The sequence below is a fragment of the Vanacampus margaritifer genome, chromosome 5 (assembly GCF_051991255.1).
Source record: "Vanacampus margaritifer isolate UIUO_Vmar chromosome 5, RoL_Vmar_1.0, whole genome shotgun sequence".
Classification (NCBI taxonomy): domain Eukaryota; kingdom Metazoa; phylum Chordata; class Actinopteri; order Syngnathiformes; family Syngnathidae; genus Vanacampus; species Vanacampus margaritifer.
The window spans coordinates 22999314-23024213 of NC_135436.1; the positions used below are offsets into that span (position 1 = coordinate 22999314).

Genomic DNA, 24900 nt, shown 5'->3' on the forward strand with positions numbered 1-24900 from the left:
ACATTTTCTTAGCGATTGGTCTTTTTTGATTGGTCTTCTGTCTGCCACTCTGGAGAAACCATCTGAAATCAGAAAAGAAGCATACAGTAAATAGAATTGAGACAGGTTGTTATTTATGAGTGCAACGCACGGGGGGAGAAAAAAACTCACTCCTTATCTCATGTCCATTAATTCATTCAAGTCCAGACCGAGAGTCTTTGCAAGACAAGGGTCTCTGGCTTGAATGTGTCCGATCAGCTTCCAGCTGGCATTATCGCCTTTCCCAGTCACCGAGGTGATGAGTTCGCGTGCCCTGTCTGCTGTGGTGCTGTGGGCCTGACGTATGTACTGTACCTCGCCTTTATTTAAGATGCCATCCTTAAGAACATCGCCCAGAAGTTGAATGACCACCGGTTCGGTTACATTGTCCGCAAAATCTGGTATTATGTTTCCAAGTTTCACTTGAAGAAAAAAAAAGGAAGAAAAAAATACCATTAGATAAGCAAATACATGGACATCTATTCATTTTCTACTGCCCTTGTCCTCATTACGGTTGTGGGTGAGAAGGGGAGTACACCCATGTCACATAAAAACATTCACGCTGACATTTGTACCAATGGACAATTTCGAGTATATATTAAACCTAATATGCATGTTTTTGGAATGTGGGAGGAAGCTGCAGTCCGAGGACCCTCACAAACGTAGGGAAAACATACAGAAACATGAAAAACCTTAACAGCCTCACAAACACAACCTTCTTTACCTAATAGTGACACATAGAATATATTTTGAAAGTAAGTTGTATCAGTTTCAATTAACAAAGTAAAAATACTTCATTACTTTAAGTCAGTGCTTCTCAATTATTTGTTACACACGACCGGGAAGAACAAAATATCCCCCCAACTCGAGTATCATTTGTCTATAAAATGGTTGTAAATACACCTGTCTTCCTAAAGCAAAAGTGAAGCCCTTCAAACAGCAGCAAGTAATGGCCGCTGCAATGAAGGTGTGGGAACGTTTTGGCAGTCATTGGCTGTAAAGGATTTTTTTGCTGTATACCTTGGAGGTTAATCATTAATCCTGTGGGGCACAATGTGAAAATAAACTCCCTCTGTACACTATTTCAGAAAGCATTAAAAAAAAAGTTTGTATTGTCATGGTAGCTCTACCACAAGGTTAAAAAATGAAAACGAAAGAATGAAGTTGTTTTGTACAGAGGGTCATGTGGGTTCAAACTTCATCGTTTCCTCTCCGAATGTTCACATTCATTGTGAAGCATGCATACCACACTCGTTTATCTTTTCTCATGTCAAAAGCTCACACGATGTCTTACCGGCCATTGCTCGTCAAGAAAAATCCTTCCTTTTGGCGTGGACAAGTACGTGAAGCGTTCTTTGTTCAGTAATGTCTGCATCCACTCTAAACAGTGTGTGACGCAAGATAACGTGTTCAAGTTCGCCTCCCTTAAATCACACCACACCCACTGAGATAGGAGGGGGGCAAGGAAGTCTAACCAAAAAAGCATGTAGTGATTTCCGCTGGTTACTTAACAAAGCTCACAGGACATGAGAGTGCATGCGAGTATTACAGTAAGCAGACATATAGGTCAACTGTAGGCTGCAAGTATCGCTAGCTAACGATATTTTATCTGAAGACCAGTAAAGAACATATTTCCTGTGAAGTTGTTGTCAGTGCTGGAAGTTGACATGGTTCACTAAAGATAAAAAGGCCGTCTTTTTCACTTATTTTTTACTGTATGTGTGCTTATCTGCCACCATTAACCAGCAACAAAGTTGGAAAGTCTCACTCACATAAGGAGAAAAAAAAAATCAACTAGATGATGTGTTTAATATCACATGACATGCCACTGTCGCTGATTGTACCTTTACCGTAAACATGTCATTTTACTTCTTTTTTTTTTAATCCAATTTGATCATTATGGTAAATGGAGTGTATATATTAACCTATCCTTATGTTCACTTTTTTGAAAACAAATTGAAGTGGACCAAGGCTGTATATTTTGAAGGAATTACCATTAATTGTAATCGTTTGCGTGTTCAAATAATTGCAAGATGAGATTCTGGTGGAGAGGGTCCTTGCAAGGTTGGTTTATTACAGAGATCTCTGGTCACACAGTTAGACTTCACCCAAGCAGTGTCATCCAATGTGTGTGTCTTCTTTTGCCCACACAGCCTCTTTATTCAAAACATGAGGAAACGCATCTGTCATCCCGTGACGCACAGAATGAGTTTGCATTTTCCCAGTAAACTAGATCGTCCTTGAACTTTTGACAACCGGATTTCTAATGAACAGCAACTAGACTTCTTAGATAAACATAGAAACATTTTAACTTTATCATTTCTGGGAAAACAGTACAAAAGATAGCAAGAATGTCAAAAGCATTACTCACACAGGTTATATCAGGTCAACATAATTACACCTTCATCAACACATCTATAATGAAATGTAAAACAGGTAAAAAGTAAAATAAACCAATAAAAATGTTAATAATGTCAACAATGGCCAACTTACTTTAATCTCCAGGATCCCAGAGGTTTGGCATAGGCTCTAGCTCACCTGTGACCATAAAGAGGACAAGCGCAAAAGTAAATGGATGGTTGAATGTTTTGGGCTTTTTTTTTCTTTTTTATATTTGTTTGTAGAATTGCATCGCAAGCCGGAATACTCGCTTTCCTGCACTATATAAGGCTCATCAGGTGTAGTTTGCACCATTCCCGCACTGAATACCTCTCTATATAATTTATAATATAATGTAGTTCTTCACTATGGAAAATTACAATAAAACCACAATAAACACTGCATTTTTTTATATTGTATACTGTCAACATAAGCTCTTGCTATTCGTGGTAAGAATTTGGAAATTCAAATATTCTCAGATTTAACCTATTGATGTATTTAGGCACCAAAAAAAAGTGCTTAAAGAACAGGGATCCGGATGAACTTTATTATCACAGCGAGCAATTTGCTTTGAACGCTGTAGCTGTCATGTTTAGTTTCAGTCAGGTTTAGTTTCTGTCATGTTTAGTTTCTGTTTTCCTTGTGTGTCTTCCTTGTCTTGTCATTTCCTTTTATTTTGAAAATTGACTCCTCTCGTTTCAGGTCACTTGCCCTTCCTCGTGTGGTGTCAGTGTCAACCCTGATTCCTGATTGTGTCCACCTGTTTCCCATTACCCTCATGTGTCATTAGTGTTGGTTAGTCTGCGTTCTTCCCTCTGTCTGTGTGGATTCATTGTTTGTCTTTTCCCCCACGTCATGCTGCCCGTTTTTTGCCTCGTCTTTTCCCATGTCTTGCTGTTTGTTTTTGCCTAAGTTGTTTCTCTATGTTTTGCTTCATGTTTTGTTAGATCAGTTTTATTTTGTAATTTGAAGATCCTTTTTGAATAGAAATTAAATCCCTCTTTTGGACGACACCTCTGCCTCCTCGCTCTGCCTTCCCGCATCTGGGTCCTAAAGTCCCCCTGCTCCTTGACAGTAGCATTGCAGCATTTCGCTGGCGTCAGGCCGAAACTTCAAAAGTCACAATTTGGTAAGTTTAAGATTTGTTTTCAAAAATTTATACTATGGGTCAGTCCACATGTTTGGGTGTTATTTTATTTTATTTTTACAAAGAAAATCATTCACGCTGACATTTGTACCAATGGACAATTTCGAGTCTATATTAAACCTAATATGCATGTTTTTGGAATGTGGGAGGAAGCTGCAGTCCGAGGACCCTCACAAACATAGGGAAAACATACAGAAACATGAAAAACCTTAACAGCCTCACAAACACAACCTTCTTTACCTAATAGTGACACATAGAATATATTTTGAAAGTAAGTTGTATCAGTTTCAATTAACAAAGTAAAAATACTTCATTACTTTAAGTCAGTGCTTCTCAATTATTTGTTACACACGACCGGGAAGAACAAAATATCCCCCCAACTCGAGTATCATTTGTCTATAAAATGGTTGTAAATACACCTGTCTTCCTAAAGCAAAAGTGAAGCCCTTCAAACAGCAGCAAGTAATGGCCGCTGCAATGAAGGTGTGGGAAAGTTTTGGCAGTCATTGGCTGTAAAGGATTTTTTTGCTGTATACCTTGGAGGTTAATCATTAATCCTGTGGTGCACAATGTGAAAATAAACTCCCTCTGTACACTATTTCAGAAAGCATTAAAAAAAAGTTTGTATTGTCATGGTAGTTCTACCACAAGGTTAAAAAAATGAAAACGAAAGAATGAAGTTGTTTTGTACAGAGGGTCATGTGGGTTCAAACTTTATCGTTTCCTCTCCGAATGTTGTGATAAAAGAAAAAGGGGCCACATACCGTCCAATTGTTAATTAATTTATTTTTTACAAAAAAAAATAGTGACCACCATGGCAAAAAAAACACAAAAAAAACCACCATGCCTTTGGCCTTATACTAACTGTCTACGCGCTGTATAAGTCTCTTCTGTACGTATACCGTATAGTTTATACAGTAGTCTGCTCGTGAGGTGGGAGGAGCAAGATGGCCGCCCTGTGACTTCAACGGCTTGCACGGGCGTGTATGGGCTATCGGCTATCCGGTCATATATTCAGGTCAGTGGATCCGGAGACTGAATATAAAATTGACTGTGATTTTTGAAAACATGTTTGGGAACTCTCTTAAATGGTAAAATAAAATGACATAATGTCTCCTTGAAGTGCTGTCCAACTTGCATGATTTGAACGTTCTAGATTTGAATAAGTTAACAAAATGCTTTAAATGCATTTGTATCGATGCTAGTTTCATTCGCTGTGGCATTTACAATTATGTGTTAGCTTCATGCTAACAGACTTTAGAGCAACGTTATGGGGTTATTCTAAGCACCCAATTTAAAATAATTCACTTGTTATGTTTAGTTTAACAGTAAGCTTAAACTGGGAGTGACTTTAAACAACAACATTGTGTTCATGTACAACATATGAAATGATTAAGAGTCCCAATACTGTTGCTCTTGTGCAGTAGAGTAGCATGTGTGTTTTTTAACAAGTCCCTAACATGTTGTCTTCTGCTCCCTACTCGCTGCCCTGGATGACTGATGCTCTCTTCTTTTCTTTTGTACTATTTTCTGGTTAAATAGAAGAAAATTATGATTATTATATGCTGTGTGATTCTGGGAATTATTATTGCGTCCGCTGTGGGCGGCACGCTGGCCTAAACCACTGCAAACGCACACACGTTCACTTACCCATTTGCCATGAATGCAAACGTATTGCGCAATGTTCAGTACACGGCGTGTCACTTCTTTCCGCATCCATCTGACACGACGGCGACATGTTTTGGCATGACTTTCTATTTTGTAAAAAAATGTGTGGTGCTGCAACAAACGTTTGAGTGTCGTCAACGATATGATGTTTTCCCCTCAAGTGAATTCTTGTGTGAACGAAGTTACAAAAGGCATAATGTACCACTATTTATACATTCCAAGTATGACAATGTACTGAGTTGTCCGTTTTTGTGTGTGGGCAATTTAACAGGCTAATAAAATGCAGTGTTTTTTGTTTTGTTTTTAAATTCAAAACCACGTTTACAGTTTTTCCTGTTTATAACTTTTTATCCGATGTCTACAAAAGAGTATAGAGTTCCGGACGTTGATGTCACGCATCCCACAGTGTACTAAAGAAATGTAAACAACGCCATTTTGGCAGGATAACTAACTTGGCGCTAATTTCACAGTGTTGCTAATCGACTTGCTAATCAAGTTAGTTAAGACAAGGCTGCCTTGTTTTGGTCAGAGTGACTGGTTAAAACCCTCATAATCGCTGATAATGCCAATTTTATAACTGCTCTCCAATTTTTAATCATTCGCTGCTTTCCTACCAGATTGGCGGGGTAAACAAATGAGTCACGTGATGTCCAGATCGCTATAAGAGCCCCCCCCCCCCCCCCCCCAAAAAAAGAAAGAAAGAAAGAAAACACAAAATTACACAAACAGAAGTTGTAATATGCAAATGAAACTGTATGTTTTTAACAGAAAAATCTTATATTTTTTTAGATTGAAACTTTTTTTTTTTCAGTTAGAAAGTGATATTGTCTGACACAATGGAAAAGGGGCCATGAGCTCTCCAGAAAAAAAAAAAGGAAAAAGGGGCCATAGAAGTACTGGTTTTCATTTTGGATTTTGGTAAGAACTGCCGCAATATGACATCAATATGCCCCTCTAATAAGATGGCCGGTCTCAAATGCCTGGGAAGAGGTAGAAGCGCCTTGACAGAGTGCATCTGGCTTTAGTTGGCATCTGTTTAAATTTCCCAAGATCCAATCTTTTAAAGCGTCGCATTACCTGCGTGGTTGAAACAAACAAACAAAACAAATCATGAGATTAGTGGTTCAATCAAAGAAACATAAACACTCTGTCCTTTATGTTCTCCAACCACCAGCGCAGCTATTAAGTATTCAGATGAGCATCATGTAAAACTTACAATTCTGTAAAGCTCCTCAATGTCGTCCTCACATGCGCAAGTGTTCACAACAGCAACGAGATACTGAATTAGGAGAGCGCCATCCTGTGTGTGTCTGTATGAGACGGTATCTGCGGGGCGATAACAAAAAACATTTTCACTACAAACACATCAACTGATTTGAGCCAGTGAGTTATTATTAAGTGTTTAAACACCAGCTCTAATTGAACCAGGACATTTATTGGTCGATTCGGGGATCAAACACCTGTCGTGAATTTTGCCGTTAAGCTCCACGTTAGAGAACAGCAAAAAAATACTGAAACATTTAACAGTGGGACATGTGCATTTAAAAGCTTAGAGAAGGTCACATTAAGTGTCCCTGACTTTTTGTATTTTTAAAATGTGCAGAATTTCACAAGTTACTTCATGTTAAAGATTAGACAGCTTTTAATATGAAAAGAAATATGCGCTGAGCAGCCATCTAGTGGCAGAAAAATGACCTCAACACAAATCAATATCACGCTTGTTTTTTTTACAGTACAATACATCATTTAATTTTAACTCAAATTGATGAAATATTATGAAATTACTTTATCAATGATACGCAGCCATATTTCTATTAGTTGACCATTTTTTCCCTACTTTTATGCTAACAAGCGTATGAAAACTTGAGGAAAAAAAATATTTTATTTATTTTTATTTTTTTTATTTTATATTTTTATTTTTTATGCATGCATTAACTCATTCACTGCCATTGACGGCTATAGACGTCAAAAATTCATTTGAACTATTTCTATTAGTTTAACATTTTTTTCCACTTTTGTTAATAAGAGTATGAAAACCTAGAAAAAAATGTATTGTACATTTACAAAAGAAAAAAAAATTGTGATTAATCGTGAGTTAATTGACGGCTATAGACGTCAAATTCATTTGAACTATTTCTATTAGTTTAACATTTTTTTCCACTTTTGTTAAGAGTATGAAAACCTAGAAAAAATGTATTGTACATTTACAAAAGAAAAAAAAATGTGATTAATCGTGAGTTAACTATAGAAGGCATGCAGTTAATTACCATCAAAAATTTAAATCGCCTGACACGATTTAAAAGAAAAGATTATAAAAAATTAGGGACGTCATGCGATTAAAATTTTTAATCGTAATTAATCACATGACTTCACTAGTTAACTCACTATTAATCACACATTTTATATCTGTTCTAAATGTACAATAAAAATAATTCTAGGTTTTCATGCTCTTGTTAACAAAAGTGGAAAAAATGTTAAACTAATAGAAATAGTTCAAATGAATTTTTGACGTCTATAGCCGTCAATGGCAGTGAATGAGTTAAGGTAGGATAGGATGTACTGACCAGGGGTGCAAGAAAGAAAGGTGCTGAAATCGTCCTCTTTGTGCACAAATTTACGGCCATCGTCCGCGATGTTTCCATCATCACCAGACGTGGCCGGAAATGCCTGCTGAGTATTATCACACATCAGCACCTCTGCACCATCCGAGATGAGCACCGACCCGCTCTCCTCTGAAACAGACAAGTGTAACAATGTCCACGTGACACCATTTCGAGCATGCAAAATACGCTACCGTGTTCACTCACTTCCTCTGCAGGCTTGGATGATGATGATCTTGGGTTTATCCTGCAGTGCTTTGCACTTGGCTGAGGCCAGATGTTGGTAAATGTTATCAATGGCGAACACATCTTCTTGAGCCACATTGTCCATCTTTTTCCAGTTGACACCGAGGACGTATCCCAGTATCCCGTGAGACATGATCACCACGAACACACTGTCTGTGTTTTCGAGTTTGGGATGTTGGGAGAAATTGATGACGGCCTCGTCGATTTCCTGAAAGGAACCATCGCAGGTTGGACAGTAACTCAGGAAATAGGGTTTGAAACCATCAAAAAAGGGTTTGTTACCTTTCCAGTGCGGTTCGTGTATTTGACCACTTCATATCCTAAAGCCCTTAAGAGCTTCTCCATGTTGCGCTCGTCTACCTCGGCTCCATCTCTGTCTAAAGACTTGTCCTTAAATGTGATATTGGTGATGAGCAGAGCCACGCGACTCTTCATGGACTCTTTAGTCACCGGGTAGATCTAAAAAAAATAAAACATGCTAATTTGAACAAGCAAAGTCAGCATATATGTGTTAAAATGGCTATTTTTAAGGCTAAATACTGTACAGTGAACCACAATTTATTATCCGTCATTCTTAGTTAAAAGGAACCACGACTGTCATGACATGTTTGCTCTGTATTATTTATTTGGTTGTTACTAACATAACTATTTTCAAAAATAATTTCCCGTTTAATACATTTTGTAGAAACTTTGTTTGGACGTACGCCGCCATTGTTATTTACGTCGCAACGCCTTCCGTGCGTAGTGACGTAGAATGGCGGCAGGCTCTCTGCCGAGCAATGTGAAAGCAAGGTAAGCGCAAGCTAAGCCTCGTAGCGTTCCTAAAGAAACAACATGCGATCGATCGGGAGAGCCACCCTCCCCCACGCCGCGCTCTCGTCATTCACCGGACACATTCAAGAGTTTTGATCGTCCCTTTAGGAACGCTACGGAGGCTTAAATAACGTAAATAACAATGGCGGCGTACGTCCAAATAAAGTTTCTACAAAATGTATTAAACAGGAAATGATTTTTTGACAAATTAATCTCATAGTTATGTTAATAACGACCAAATAAATAATATAGAGCAAACTTGTCATTACAATCGGGGTTCCTTTTAAAACATCAGGACTCTTAATGACAAAATTCCTCTATGAAGGTACAGTATGTCATGTTCGTGTGAGAAAACCTTTGAGTCATTCTTCTTGGAATTCCAAAAGGTCCATTTGCAGGGGATGAGTGTGTCGGACCACTGACGTTCCTCCTCAGAGGCAGCTGGAGACAACAAGACACGATTGCAAACGGAATCAAAGCGGGTGTCGTTACACGTCGAGCACCTGCTCTGAACCTCGTCAACTCACCTTGGGGGCGCTCAGGGAGGCCCAAACTCTCGAAGAGCGTTGGATCCCTTAATTTAATGTAAGAGATCGCCTTCCAGGCTGCCTCATCTCCTTTTTTACACACAAAGTCAATGAGGGAACGAGCCTTGTCCGCTCTGGTATCTTTCGCCTCCCTGATATCCTCCTCCTCTCCACTATTCAAGACTTTGTCATGCGAAAGATGGCTCAGAAGTTGACTGATTACAGGCGAGGTCACGCTATCCACAAAGTCAATTTTCACAGCCATTAGTTCCTCTGTAAGAAGAAGCACAACATTGCACATTCTTGAGAAGAGCTGTATATATACAGTATATATATATATATATTGGTAGTGTCAAAATTAGTGTGTTAATTTAAAGTTCCTTTAATGACACTAATTTATTTTAACGCACGATTAATCACTGGCCCTTACTTGGAAAAGTCACAACGCAGCAGACACGCCCACGTCAAAATATATCAGTAAGAAATGTAATAATAATGCATATATTTGTGGAGACTGGTGTCACGTATTTTAAAATTTTAAGATTATGCAGAATTTCACAAATTTCTGCATGTTAAAGATTACAAAGCTCTTAAAATGAAAAGAAAAATCCACTGAGCTGTCACCTTCTTACACATGCAATTATGCCATCTAGTGGCAGAAAAATGACCGCAAGACAAATCATTATCACACTCGTTTTTTACAGTACGGTACATCTTTTTAATTTCATGAATTATTATGAAATTACTGTATCAATTTATTTAGCTATTTCGCCCAGGGCGCAAATCTAGCCAGAACTGCCTCTGTCATTTGCCTACAGTTCAGGCGGTGTGGATTTGCTTCCCGGCCCGGAAGACCATCTTTGTATACACATACAAATGTTTGAGTGATTGAGTGGGGGGGGAAAAGACAAAATAAATCATAAATAATGTGTATCTATTCGTCTTAGGCGAGGTGAAATGACCCTCTCTGTCCATTGAAAAGCATTGGGCTTTGGATCGTTGTAATTTGAGTTGTGAGGATTATTCTGTACTCAAAATGTGATTAAATGTCGTTTGACTACTATAACAATCTGCCTGGTTTGTATGTTAGTCACAGGCAAAAGCAATACCATACGCCGTTTATTCTCACCTTGTGAAACAAAACACACCCAAAAAAAAAAGTTGGAAAAGTACAAGAATAAGAAATTATAAATCTCACCAGCCATGATTTAAGTGTCTCTATTGCCGAAATAGTGCTTGAAAGAAAGGTAAGATGGGATTTAAGAAGTGTTTGTTCTGTTGCGTCCCGTCGTCGTGCTCAATAACTTTTGCTGCCTTTTTTTTTTATGATGATGACATCAGATTTACATAACACTTCCTGCGTACCCGACAGAGGTGGAATGTTGAATGACAACAGAATTGTTTTGAATCTAACATTTTAAAGAAAAAGTATTTACACAGGTTTACTTGTGAAATACTTGTTTGACGATCTTCGATAGTCTAGCACTTGACACAGGTTGAGTGATAACAGCAGGTTTATTTCTCTTAAATAAACCTATTTTCTACTGCCCTTGTCCTCATTACGGTTGTGGGTGAGAAGGGGAGTACACCCATGTCACATAAAAACATTCACGCTGACATTTGTACCAATGGACAATTTCGAGTATATTAAACCTGATATGCATGTTTTTGGAATGTGGGAGGAAGCTGCAGTCCGAGGACCCTCACAAACGTAGGGAAAACATACAGAAACATGAAAAACCTTAACAGCCTCACAAACACAACCTTTACCTAATAGTGACACAGAATATATTTTGAAAGTAAGTTGTATCAGTTTCAATTAACAAAGTAAAAATACTTCATTACTTTAAGTCAGTGTTTCTCAATTATTTGTTACACACGACCGGGAAGAACAAAATATCCCCCCAACTCGAGTATCATTTGTCTATAAAATGGTTGTAAATACACCTGTCTTCCTAAAGCAAAAGTGAAGCCCCTCAAACAGCAGCAAGTAATGGCCGCTGCAATGAAGGTGTGGGAACGTTTCGGCAGTCATTGGCTGTAAAGGATTTTTTTGCTGTATACCTTGGAGGTTAATCATTAATCCTGTGGGGCACAATGTGAAAATAAACTCCCTCTGTACACTATTTCAGAAAGCATTAAAAAAAAGTTTGTATTGTCATGGTAGTTCTACCACAAGGTTAAAAAAATGAAAACGAAAGAATGAAGTTGTTTTGTACAGAGGGTCATGTGGGTTCAAACTTCATCATTTCCTCTCCGAATGTTCACATTCATTGTGAAGCATGCATACCACACTCGTTTATCTTTTCTCATGTCAAAAGCTCACACGATGTCTTACCGGCCATTGCTCGTCAAGAAAAATCCTTCCTTTTGGCGTGGACAAGTACGTGAAGCGTTCTTTGTTCAGTAATGTCTGCATCCACTCTAAACAGTGTGTGACGCAAGATAACGTGTTCAAGTTCGCCTCCCTTAAGTCCCACCCTACCCACTGAGATAGGAGGGGGGCAAGGAAGTCTAACCAAAAAAGCATGTAGTGATTTCCGCTGGTTACTTAACAAAGCTCACAGGACATGAGAGTGCATGCGAGTATTACAGTAAGCAGACATATAGGTCAACTGTAGGCTGCAAGTATCGCTAGCTAACGATATTTTATCTGAAGACCAGTAAAGAACATATTTCCTGTGAAGTTGTTGTCAGTGCTGGAAGTTGACATGGTTCACTAAAGATAAAAAGGCCGTATTTTTCACTTATTTTTGACTGTATGTGTGCTTATCTGCCACCATTAACCAGCAACAACGTTTGAAAGTCATCCGGGCCGGGAACAGCCTCACTCACATAAGGAAAAAAATCAACTAGATGATGTGTTTAATATCACATGACATGCCGCTGTCGCTGATTGTACCTTTACCGTAAACATGTCATTGTACTTTTTTTTTTAAATTCAATTTGATCATTATGGTAAATGGAGTGTATATATTAACCTATCCTTATGTTCACTTTTTTGAAAACATATTGAAGTGCACCAAGGCTGGATATGGCCAACTTACTTTAATCTCCAGGATCCCAGAGGTTTGGGATAGGCTCTAGCTCACCTGTGACCCTAATGAGGACAAGCGCAACAAACAGTAAATGGATGGTTGAATGTTTTGGGCTTTTTTTTAAAAAAAAAATTATATTTGTTTCTAGAACTCGCTTTCCTGCATAAGGCCCATCAGGTGTAGTTTGCACCATTCCCACACTGAACACCTCTCTATATAATGTATAATAAAATGTAGTTCTTCACTATGGTAAATTACAATAAAACCACAATAAACACTGCATTTTTTTATATTGTATACTGTCAACATAAGCTCTTGCTATTCGTGGTAAGAATTTGGAAATTCAAATATTCTCAGATTTAACCTATTGATGTATTTAGGCACCAAAAAAAAGTGCTTAAAGAACAGGGATCCGGATGAACTTTATTATCACAGCGAGCAATTTGCTTTGAACGCTGTAGCGTTGCAGCATTGCAGCATTTCGCTGGCATCAGGCCGAAACTTCAAAAGTCACAATTTGGTAATTTTAAGATTTGTTTTCAAAAATTTATACTATGGGTCAGTCCACATGTGTGGGTGTTAGTTTATTTTATTTTTACAAAGAATTGACCAATCAAAAGTATTGAAAATGGCTAGCTCTGTCTCTTTAATAATTAATTGTTACACATACCGTTTTGGGGGTCTTCTGAAAAGTGGAGGTACAAGGTTTCGGCACAACGCCAGCAATTAGCATATATTCTGTTACAACAAGAGAAGACTTCTGTCGACATTAAAAATAAAATACAACAGACAACTATGTTTGGTTTTCAGCCATCTTGAGGCATCTTGGCGCCAAGTAACTGCTGACGTCAGTGGAACTGCCTGTGTTTGTGTGAGTGAGTGAGTGCAAAAAAAAAAAAGAGTTGTGTTTTGCCCCCAAAAAGTTGTGCTTTGCCACCATCTTGTGGCATCTACACTTTAGAGAATAATAAACCTTTTTAGGGGGGGTCGACAGTTAGCTACTACCGGATTTTGCTATACCGTTTACAGTAATTTATTATTTCGTTTGTTTCTTCATGTAGACTATGGCTTTTACATATACACATATTTACTGCAACTACCACTTGGCTAACCGTACGGCAGCTTTGGTTTGGGTGAAGGGAGCTTTATGGTGTATTATTATTATTATTTTTTTTTTTTTGAGGGGCAGGTAATTTTTTTTTAATGTTATTATCACCGTTTTTGTTGTATGTTTTGTGTAAATGTCTTATGTAGCATACAGTCTGTACTGTTGCACCACCAATCCACTGGGTGGCGATATACAATTCAACTTCACCTTTATGTGAAATGAGAAGCAAGAGGACGGTCAAACGACAAAATGGCTGATTCTATTCGTGTGACGGAACTATCCGTTATACCAATGTAAACACTCCACATTACAACAGCCTGGAAAAGGAGCGACGTTACGTGACAGCTTTGCCCGTCCCGCGAATGATACTGTACGTCGGCAGAAACCACACGTCATCTTTTTTTATGACATTGTTGCTTGTTGTCAAGGGGTAGCGTTGTAATTAGCTTCCGGAGCTAGCCTATCACATATCAGCCAGTTACATGAGAGACTAGTACTCGGCGTGAAGCAAACATTTTACACTTTGGGTGTACACTTCACCAACAATAATGAATGACTCTGAATGTAATATGAAGGTTTGTCACTTTAAAACTGACGAAGCGCGGACGTTAACCATTAGCAAGCTGATGAGAAAGTTAGATGTATTCAGAAACGAGTTAACGCTAATCAGAGTAACGCCGTTCCTATATTTGGTTGTATTAAAATAGTGATCTCCGTGTCCCTTTTCCCTGACAGTCTTCTGTGAAGGATGATGGCCCAGCGGTCTGAACGTCGACGGATCCGTCTTGACCAGTCCGAACTGCTGTGTACCAAAGGATGTGGTTTTTATGGTAACACAGCTTGGCAGGGTCTGTGCTCCAAGTGCTGGCGAGATGAAAACCAGCGAGATAGGCAAAAACAGATCCAGGACGACTGGGCTCTAGCTGAGAGGTTTGTCTCCAACGTCTAGTTTGAGTTCAGAGACTATATTAGTTCAGGGATTCCTTACAGGAGATGCCTGTGAATATTTTCATTTATTCTGCTCTTTTCATTCTCAAGACATTTAATCAATTGTAGCTGGACATTTTATCGATTGTAGATGGAGTTTTTATGTGGAAACAGTCGTTGAAATGCTTAAAGTAGAGGTGCCATGCTTAATCAACATCTAATCCATAATCAAAATTAATAATTTTGATTGTCTATTAATCGTTCTTAGCCACTGTTTAACTTAAGTGGTCCAAGTCCTCTGATACAGCCTCTCAATAGTAAATATTCTTTGATATCTGTAGTCCATCATAAGAGCAGACCAAGTAACTTATGTCTTTATTCACAATAGGACATTTATAAACATTTGCTTTTACTTTGAAAAACATAATTTTTAATCTATTTTCTGAATCATTATCAATTGGAAATATGTAAATAGTATGAGGGAAAAAATGTTTTAACTGCTATGTTTTATGTGTCCAATATGGACACTTCTGTTCTCTAATCATTCATGAACACCCCCTGGTGCTTCACTCTTGTCTTGTCTCTCGTCTGCTGCAGGCTGCAGAGAGAGGAGGAGGAAGCCTATGCAAGCAGACATCAGAAGACGCAGCCTCAGCCCGCTGTCGCACCTTTCAGCAAGTTCGAAGAACGGAAGACCAAGGAAAAGTCGAGCAAGGTCAACACTGTCACAAAGTTTTTCACTCCCTCCATCAAAATACCACCAAAGAAAGGTAAGCCTATTAGCTATTTCACACAAGAAGCTCAAAGGTGAGATGAAAACATAAAATGTGTTTTCCACCCGAGATGCCACCGTCCCGTTGGATGCTCAGTCCAGCCCGAGCTCCTGCTCCACAGCGAGCCGGCCCCCCTCCGCAGACACGGACCATGCTACGAGGGAGTTCATGGATTTCCTCAAGCCTCTGAAATACGGCCGGCAAATCTTCAAACAGTGTCGTGCTTTCACTGAAAGCATGGCCTTCAAGCGGGTGAGTGATCTCAAGTACCTTATTGCCAGATAGAGTAAAGACTTGTTTGTAAAACTTATCGGAACATTATGGAGTCATTTGCCATATTGTCTCTCTTATATTAGGACATGGGAGTTGAGGACATGTCGGAATGCGTCCAGGACTTCTACCAGAGTCTCTCAGAACGCCTTCACACTCAATTCAAAGGTACGGGAATGCTTGTGTTGTATCCCTTTACATGTGCTGTTCTCATGTGGACATTTTTGCTGTTAGGCTCCTCTGAGTACGTAGAGGGCATCATGGATGAAGTGGAGCGGTACACGACGACGCGTCTGTACAAGGAGGTTTTCTGTCCTGAAACATCCGACGATGAGAAGAAAGACCTGGCAGTTCAGAAGCGGATCAGGTGTGTACACAGAATATGCAACCGTATTTTAGACTGTGACTATTTCATGTCTCAATATACAGTAAAAGTGTCAAGAGTCACATAATGCACACAAACAACAGGATAAATTGATTGTTGGTGCCAACTGGTGTTTTTCACATCTGTTTGATTGGGATAATCCATTTATTATGGCACTTAGCCTTATCAGGGTATCGAGTGAGATGCGATTTAATATGTGTTTTTTTAAGGTTCTCTTCCCATCTATTTTTTTAACAAACACAAGCAATAAATGCATATGTATGGCAATAAATAATGCCAGATTTAGTATACAAATACATGAATGTTTTGGTATTATGGGATAGGCTTCTGCTAAAAATAAAATAAAATTAAGCATGATTTAATATGAACTGTTACTTGCAGTGTTCATGACGACGACAACTTCACCAAATTAAATCGAACAAGTGTGGTGAAAACCTAAGTCAGTAAATCCGAAGTCAAACTACAACAATATTGCAAACGAATCTGGATTTTCGTGTGTCATAAAACAATATGTAAATGTGTACTGCGATCTCAACTCAACTTTATTTATAGGGCATTTTAAAAACAACTATAGCTGCATACAAAGTGTTGGCATATAAAGTAAATATCCAATATATAAAACCAAAGACAGATAAAACAATAAATAACATAAAAAACAGTCAACACAATACAAGACAATCAATTGGGTACAGGGAGTCTTTCCAACGCTGGTGATGTAACATGAATCTCTGCGTAAGTCGGATTGCACCGTTAAAGTCGAAATTTACATCAAAATACTTTGCTTAAAAAAAAAAAAATACATTCAAATAAAAACATAAGATGCTGTACTTCCCATTACTGCTTAGAGTTGGATGGAAAAGCCAAAGAAACTCCCAGTTTACAAACACAGACAAGTTCTTGCACTAGCTAAGCAGAAACACTGGGGGACAAAGTTGCAGACAAGGGACAAAATGGTGGACAAGGCTGTGAACTCGAAACGTCGTAGAACGAGTGCGTCATAACTCGAGGACTCCCTATATTCTATCCCATCGATTCATCAAGTATTCACATACAAATAAATGATTTATTTTTAAAGTGGAAGTCAACCTTAATATTTTATATGTGACCTAACTAGTTACATTTGTGGAATAAGAGTTATGAAGCAAAATCCAGCCATTTTTATCCATCTCAGTGGGCAGCCATTTTGCCACTTGCTGTTGACTGAAGATGACATTGCTGCCAGGTTTCAGGTAACAACCAATCACAGCCCAGCTTCAGAAAACAGGCGAGCTCTGATTGGTCGTTGCCTGAACCCTGAGCAACATTCATGTAATCTTCAGTCGACAGCAAGTGGCAAAATGGCCACCCCCTGAGATGGATGAAAACGGCTGGATTTTGTTGTTTAACTGATATTCCACTAACGCAGTATTAACCAGAATTCCATATTTAGAACAGTGGGGCTGCATAGAACATATGTTTATTGTTAAAAAAAAAAATCTGGTTGACTTCTCCCTTAAACATGAGCAATTTTGACAAAATATGCAAATGAGGTGCAGATGATAATTTTGTCCACTTGGGGCCAGCATCCTCATGTTTTACACTGTAGTATCTGTGACTTCTTCTTTACAGAGCATTGCATTGGGTCACCATTGAGATGCTGGGCGTTCCCGTCGACGAGGACATCCCCGAGGCTTCCGACAGCGTGGTTAAAGCCATCACAGGTGAGTCTCACGGCCATGTAGCGATACTACAGGGGGATCTTTAATTTCCAACGTTTCGAAGGGGACGACCTGTGCACGGCAAACTGTTTTGCACTGCGGCATCAATACATCATCACTTAAGACAATAATGCTCACTTACCAATGCATGTATGATATTTGTGACCTTAACTGTATTTCTGACTTGACTACTTGGTAAAGCATAAGTTAGGTAGGCGCTTTATGACTTGCGCAGAAATTCAGGATACGTCGCCACCGTGTGAACAAAATGGCGGCCACGCACTTGGCCGTCACCTCAACTAGCGCCCGCCTCTCCCCAGATGTGATCGAAATCGATTCCAAGCGTGTACCCAAGGACAAGCTGGGGTGCATCACGCGCTGCAGCAAGCACATCTTCAACGCCATCCGCATCAGCAAGAAGGAGGCGGCGTCGGCGGACGACTTCCTGCCCACGCTCATCTACATCGTGCTCAAGGCCAACCCCCCGCGGCTTCAGTCCAACATCCAGTACATCACTCGCTTCTGCAACCCCAGCAGGCTCATGACCGGAGAGGATGGCTACTACTTCACTAACCTGGTTAGCGAAGCCATTCACAAATTCATTCTTACATGCATACATGCAAAATGTAGTAGATTGGAAACTTGCCGTTTGAAACACAATCCATTCTGTGACATGGGTTGAATAGTTTCAAAGCAAATTGACCCATAGAAAATTAAATATTATATACTTGAACTCTTTCCATCTAAAAAAAAACCCAATAACAGATCATTTTAAAGAAAGACCTACAGTATATATCACATTACATTTTCCTTAAAATTACATGAAATTGATAGCAATTTTCTATTCTTCAACTTACTAGTTCCTGATAGTAAAACGGCCACAAGAGTGCAGTACCGAGGACTCAATACCTTGAACCAAATTACCCATAATCCTTAAATCTGTCATAACAATGGAACAACGTTGGTATATTTTCTTTGGAATATGTAATAAAGGATTTGTGATGGGTGTGCAATTATGCACAAAATATTATCACAGCATGTCCACTTGGAGACGACGAGTAAATCTATTAATTCATTTCCTTAGATAAAATTGTCAGTTTACTCCTTCAATGCTGCAAACTGACGATAAATTGATACAGTGGTATCTTGACCTATGAACCTATTACCTATTAACATGCACTGTCCCGACTAAAGAAAGAAAGAAAGAAAAAGAAAGAATATATGTTGTTTAAGGGGAGCAATTCTGACGGTTTGGACAATTCAGAATTCCACAAGGTCAAACAATTGATGGTCAAAAGTAATTATTAATTTGATATTCGATTCGTTGATTGATCCTCCGTACAAAATACAAAAATAAAAGTTAATCATATTTATCCTTTGTGAAAAATGACATATTACTGCAGAATACTGACCCTCTTTATTAAAATCAATGTATAGTATACTATGTATATTATACTGCCCTCTGGTGGCCAAGGCACACTCTCACCAGAGGGTGCCATCAGTCAAGTCAAGTCCTGAATTACATTCTATTCAATTATGTTACTACTGTATGTTTTTATGAAGTACAATATTTTTAGGGCTATTGTTCTTATTAAAAACACCTGTCGGAATTTTTGGGGGAGTCTGTAACGGTTTAATGACGTTTCCATGAAACAAACGAATGAAACGTGGTTGCAAGCAAATCACGAATCTTGCCTTCATGATCGTGTACGCGTTCTCCCCTCAGTGCTGCGCCGTGGCCTTCATCGAGAAGCTGGACGGCAAGTCTCTCAACTTGACGTCCGAGGAGTTCGACCATTACATGTCTGGGGGCCAAGCGTCCCCGAGTCGCCCCCTGGCGGGCGGCAGCGCGATCAGCCAGGTGCACCAGCGTCTGGACCTACTGACGGGGCTCGGCGAGCGACAGGAGCTGGTCATGGAGCGTGCGCGGCAGCTGGAGAGCGACCTCATCGACTGGACGGACGAAGTGGAGCAGAAGGTACAGAGCGTCCTGGACACTTTTGAGGCGCCCACCCCTACCGTCGTCACAGCTGATGGCGCGGCGCCGGGCGCGCCGGCGGCCTCCTCGGCTATCGACTCTGATAACGTTGAGAACGAGCACCTGCCGCCGCCGCTGACGCCGCAAGTGTTTGCTGGTTGATGCTGGAGGAACTACGCCACTCATCGTCCATCTTAATTAGAAGGCCTGAAACTCCTGATGAGCAAATAACCCATTGCGACGCCATGTCTGACATTAGAAGTATGACACTGCCCTGACCTGTGGGCAACCTCTCGACACTACACAACCAATAGTGCAGGTAAGGACAGATACTACTTCTCAAAAAGTTCAGAATTTTTTACTTTTCGGCTAAAATTTCAAGATTACTCTCAAATGGCACTAGAACCTTTGCAGAATAACTTGATTTGGTCTTGGTCTGAATTTATGAATGCACATGTTTAACTGGTAATGTGCTGAACTGCAAAATGCACAATAGATATTAGGTCTTCATCATGCTGCTCACATTTTGACATCCTTGAGACCAGCACAACACTTAACACTTGATCAACAGTACTTAATTATTGCCAGGCTTCACACTCATGATATTCTCACAGATTTGCGTGTCGGCGTCATCAGTAAGGTGCAACAGAGAGACCGCAAGAGTCACAGATAGGCATTTATGTAAGTAGATGTCCGTTGGCGTCTCGGTAGGGAGCAGCAAGTTGTGCAAAAAGAAAAAGAAAAAAACTGACTGAACAAGGTTATCATAATGAGAAATTACAAAATAATGAAAACTAAAATGGAAAAAAAAAATAATAATTTTGTTAATGAGGACTTTTAAAAAAACAAAAACTTACTAAAACTGCATTTTATATTTATAAAACTGTAATTACAGCAACAATGGTCTTTCATCTTTAATTTTGTATATGATGAGCTTTCATGGTTTATTTTAAATATATATTTTGCCATTATTGGCATGACCGTACAGTAGAAACAAGGAATCGTTTGGGAATTGTAGTTGACGTTAATTACTAGTGTTGTTCCTATATCGTTTTTTGGCCCCTGATACCGATTCCGATACCCAGCTTTGCAGTATCGATCAATGCCGATACCATACCGATACTTACGTTTTTTTTTTCTCAACATGAAAAAGCTGTCTTGCCATTGGTTCAGAGCATTCAAGGGCCAATAGGATATCTTAGCTCGGCATGCTGTGAACATGTCACACATCAGTGAATGTCGTGCACGAGCAAGACACAAGATGCTGCATCCAAAGTCCTATATTAGCGTCAGAAATTAAGGGTATCTGCATGTTACTTGTTGGTACTCACCGATACCGACACCACTGTTTTAATGCAGTATCAGGACCTCTGCCAATACCGGTATCGGAACAACACTATTAATTACACAATACTCAGTGACCTTTTTTTTTTAATATAAATCTTGCACTCCACAAATATTCCTACAATAAAAAAAAAATCTAATGCTAAACTAAAAGCATTTAGAAAATAAAAAAATACAATAGTCTAATGAAAAATTATAACCCATAATCAAGTGAAACATTTAACAGTGAACATATGCATTCAAATGTTTAACCAAAGGCCAAATTAAGTTGACTTGTGAAAGGTTATCGTGCATTTTCAGTCCATCCCGAAATATCACCGATAGTCTACCTAAGTTTTTATGATTAGCACATTTTACAAAAGTTCAAAACTGTCACTCAAGTATCGCCGTTACACTGTTTTTAGTTTGAATCTCCCATGATGACCACATTCTCCAAACCAAAATTTCCACATTCGGAATACGAAATACTCCAGTTATTAACTCATTCACTGCCATTGACAGCAATCGACGTCAAAAATTAATTTGAACTATTTCTATTAGTTTAACGTTTTTTTCCATTTTTGTTAACGAGTATAAAGCCTAGAATTTTTTTTTTGTACATTTAGAACAGATATAAAATTTGTGATTAATCGTGAGTTAACTATATATATATATATATATATATATATATATATAGCTAATTTTATATCTGTTCTAACACAATAACAAAAAATTCTAGGTATTCATACTCTTGTTAACAAAAGTGGGAAAATATTAAACTAATAGAAATAGTTCAAATTAATTTTTGACGTCTATAGCCGTTGATGGAGGTGAATGAGTTAATGTCGGCAGCTAGCATGCGAAGCTAACGCAGCAATCTACGTCTTCACTCGGTGCACCTTGTTAAACGCAGACTCGAATCGACAACACCAGTCGCAGAAAAAAAATCAAGTCCTTGTATAAAAAGTTGATTTGTACCAATTGAGGAAGAGAAACAAAAGCAGGAAGTAGAAACCTCCCTGCTTTCGTCGAAAATCAAGTTCCTAGCAAGCTTTATGCGTTCAAATTTGGATGTTCCACTGTTCTAGTTGTTCAAGACAAATTCTGAGAACAAGATGATCATCATCCGCACGTATGCTTTTGCGTGCATGTGTGTTGCATGGAGATGTTTTTACATTCAGGTCGAGCTGCCCTCGTAAATCCTACACTGGCGCGTACGGACGGACAGGTGTTATTACTTTCCATTGAATTGGCAGGCGTCGCAAGTGGCAAGCCGTTTGTAACGGAACCCTCCTCGGCATGCCTTCTAGCAATTTGAAAACTTAAAGAGATGCTCTTTTGGACGCACTTTTATGATTTTAAAGATGATCTAATGAAGGATAGTGCAGACACTGTATTTTCAGATGTGCCATGTCACGGCACCATCCATTTGGACATTGTATGTTAAATATTTCGATTTTAATCATTTTCGTATTACTATTTTGTAGCCATATATGGTCTATTTTTCTTGTTTTGAGAGCAGGCTTTTAAACTTAACTTGAGTAAGTTAAGGGCACTGGGTTGGGGTTAACATGCACTGGTCACAACATTAAGTACACTTGCACAATCTATTGAGATTCAATATCAGAAATGAGTCTAAAAAATGCCTTTACAAATGTAGTAATGCTCACTTTAAATGAACTTTCATTTATTAGTATTTATCAGTGGAGTATTAAATTTTTGTAAAGGTGTTTTTATTTTTATTTTTTTTATGTTGTGGCCTAGTGAGTGTACTGAGAGTTTTAAAACATCCTTATAGGTTTGTTATTGTATCATATAGGAGATGCTAAGTCAATACTGTCCTTTATTTAAACATACCGGTAACTTATTGGGGAAAAGTTGTTTCATTTGCATCGCTGGTTGTGTATGTATGATAAGCGATGATGACTAATAAAAGCTGAGAGAAGAATGCCCGGGTGAACACTTTTTGCTTATGCTGTACTTTTCACACCACATTCTCACATAAGCAGCCGCGAATTGTGGAAGCTCGGATATAAATAATAGTTTCACATGCCACACTATTTTGTGGATTTCGGAATTATGATTTCTAAGAATGTTTAAAAATGATTACGTATGCACCAAATTTACCAACAAAAAAAGAGTAGTAGAGGTGTTAAAATGAAATGATGGCGAAATAACGTATTTGGGTCATTACGGATTTTACCAGACCCAGCACAGTTAATTTATTATAAAAACACATAAAATACTTCTACTTCTAATTCAAATTATTCTATTATCTACAATTTTACTTTTATTGGCAGTTTAGGACGTCTATAATTTAGGATATATTATCTATCATGCAAAATTTCTACAATGATCAAAGCAGATGATTGTCTAATTAGCCACACAAGTAAAATTATAATGAAAATAGATATTTGTTTGACAAAATTAATATATATTTTTTTTTTAGGTCATACAACATGCTTTCCAAATATGACCACTACATACCAGTTGCTAAAAGAGTAACTTACTAGTAACTAGTTGTGAGACCGTACAAACCTGATGGCTGTTTCCAGGTCGATGATACAAACTCCTTTTTTTTTTTTGGAGAGAGAGCTCAGTATTGTTCATTCGGTAATCTTACCGATTCGACATGTCATCATCATTGCTCTCTCTCTTTTTGTTTCTCTCTTTTAATTTTTTTTATGTGCGTATGTATGAGTATGTGCATGTGCGGGTGTGTGTGTGTGAGTGTGTGTGCTCTTTAATTCAACTAAAACCTATTAAAAATCCCATACCGTTCACCTAAACCGAATACTTCAGAATCCAGCAAGAGTTGTGAAGTTGTCAGGAGACCAGAGGAAGGATCAAAGAAAAGAAAGAAAAGTGAAATCCAGCACCGACCAACATCTACTACCCACCGGGTTACCAACCAGAATCTTTAACCAACCCCAGAAACATCTAAATCCCAACAAATTAGGGAGACCGCAAGAGACCAAAGGAAAGACTGGGGAAAGGGAGGAAGGATAGATGAAGCAGAGTGAGATCCACAGACATCAGCCTCCACAGATTCACTGACCAGAGGAAGAAGGAGATTGGGTTTGAATTTCAGTAAATGCTGGTGTGGTGGATCTGGCATGCATGAAAACCTCCACCAAAGACGGGAGCCGTCGACCCCCGGCCAGGACAGAGCAAGCACAACCCCCCAGGCCGCGGCACAACCCGCAGGTGCCACCGGCCGGAGAGCAAACCCAGGAGCCAGGAGCGCCCCCCCCACCCCAACACGGCCTGCGCCCCAAGCCCAACGCAGCAGAACGGGGCACGGCAGGTACTATGGTACTAAAGTCTTGTAATGTGCTACTACAATTTCCCAAAAATGTATTTGTGTGGCCTGTAAAGAAAAGGAAATTAACTGTAATTAAAGCAGTTGTTGTCGAATAAAAGTGAAATGAAACTAGAGAAAAGAGGAACTCCTGTGTTTCATGGTATGAGTTTTAAAAAAAGAAAAATATTTTCACTTCCCTCCGTTTTTTGGAATAAAAGTTGGCTCCCATCAAGGAAACAGCGAAGAAAAGTCACAATGATAGCAACGATATCCTTTCTTGGTAAGTGTACCTAATATATGACAAATGACATTATACATTATTATATACAGGTATTGTATCATTGATATTGCTCAAATGTCCTTTCTATTTCAGTTCTCTCTACACTACCACAACTCGTAGTCCCTGCGGGTATGAAGTTATTTGAATTATCTTTGAACATAATGGTGGTCAATGCATATTTTTCACCATTCTTTCTTCCCAGTTTATATTTTTTAACTTGTTTTTTCCCCCCCTCCCCTTCTGTGTAGTGACCTCCTATGGAGCACTCGCAGAGTTGATGTCGGGACATTCCCGGATCTTCCCTGGGGAACATTTCCAGCTCAAATGCACCATTCCCGATGGCAACAAATCTACCTGGAATTACTTGTGGTTCAACGGACCCAAGCAGCTCGCGTGCCAGACGCAAATGTTGAAGGTCT

At 38.9% G+C, this 24900-nt stretch overlaps 3 protein-coding genes and 1 long non-coding RNA gene across 7 annotated transcripts in view; 3 read left to right on the top strand and 1 right to left on the bottom strand.

The window, feature by feature from the left end:
• The first annotated feature begins 3086 nt into the window (after positions 1–3086).
• Positions 3087–8343, top strand: LOC144051946 (uncharacterized). The gene is made up of 3 exons (XR_013294075.1): positions 3087–3526; positions 4454–4562; positions 8154–8343. It is a non-coding gene; the product is annotated as an uncharacterized LOC144051946 (long non-coding RNA).
• Positions 5930–11876, bottom strand: LOC144051943 (caspase a-like). Of its 2 annotated transcripts, none has more exons than XM_077565577.1 (8): positions 11737–11876; positions 9399–9671; positions 9227–9312; positions 8341–8517; positions 8020–8266; positions 7777–7944; positions 6429–6538; positions 5930–6289 (listed from the first exon to the last, which is right to left on the bottom strand). In XM_077565577.1, the coding sequence occupies exons 1-8, from the start codon at positions 11741–11743 to the stop codon at positions 6185–6187; spliced, it is 1173 nt and encodes a 390-aa protein (XP_077421703.1). In that variant the 5' UTR covers positions 11744–11876; the 3' UTR covers positions 5930–6184. The 2 variants fall into 2 exon arrangements, with proteins under 2 accessions (XP_077421703.1, XP_077421704.1); XM_077565578.1 differs by lacking the exon at positions 11737–11876 and adding an exon at positions 10597–10715.
• Positions 11877–13748: 1872 nt separating this feature from the next.
• On the top strand, positions 13749–22845 carry rabgef1l (RAB guanine nucleotide exchange factor (GEF) 1, like). 3 transcript variants are annotated; one of them, XM_077565576.1, is made up of 9 exons: positions 13749–13914; positions 14280–14474; positions 15069–15241; positions 15315–15496; positions 15601–15682; positions 15749–15881; positions 17508–17599; positions 17917–18173; positions 19323–22845. In XM_077565576.1, the coding sequence occupies exons 2-9, from the start codon at positions 14293–14295 to the stop codon at positions 19734–19736; spliced, it is 1515 nt and encodes a 504-aa protein (XP_077421702.1). In that variant the 5' UTR covers positions 13749–13914; positions 14280–14292; the 3' UTR covers positions 19737–22845. The 3 variants fall into 3 exon arrangements, with proteins under 3 accessions (XP_077421702.1, XP_077421700.1, XP_077421701.1); XM_077565574.1 differs by having other exon boundaries at positions 15601–15881; XM_077565575.1 differs by lacking the exon at positions 13749–13914 and adding an exon at positions 13937–14119 and having other exon boundaries at positions 15601–15881.
• Positions 22846–22984: 139 nt separating this feature from the next.
• The window catches only part of LOC144051945 (high affinity immunoglobulin gamma Fc receptor I-like), a 3370-nt gene continuing 1454 nt past the window's right edge, over positions 22985–24900 (top strand). The window contains exons 1-3 of the mRNA XM_077565579.1: positions 22985–24481; positions 24575–24610; positions 24730–24900. The exon at positions 24730–24900 is cut by the window's right edge and continues 102 nt beyond it. Coding sequence (XP_077421705.1) covers positions 24325–24481; positions 24575–24610; positions 24730–24900 — 364 coding nt within the window. The 5' untranslated portion in view covers positions 22985–24324. The remainder of the gene's footprint in view (positions 24482–24574; positions 24611–24729) is intronic.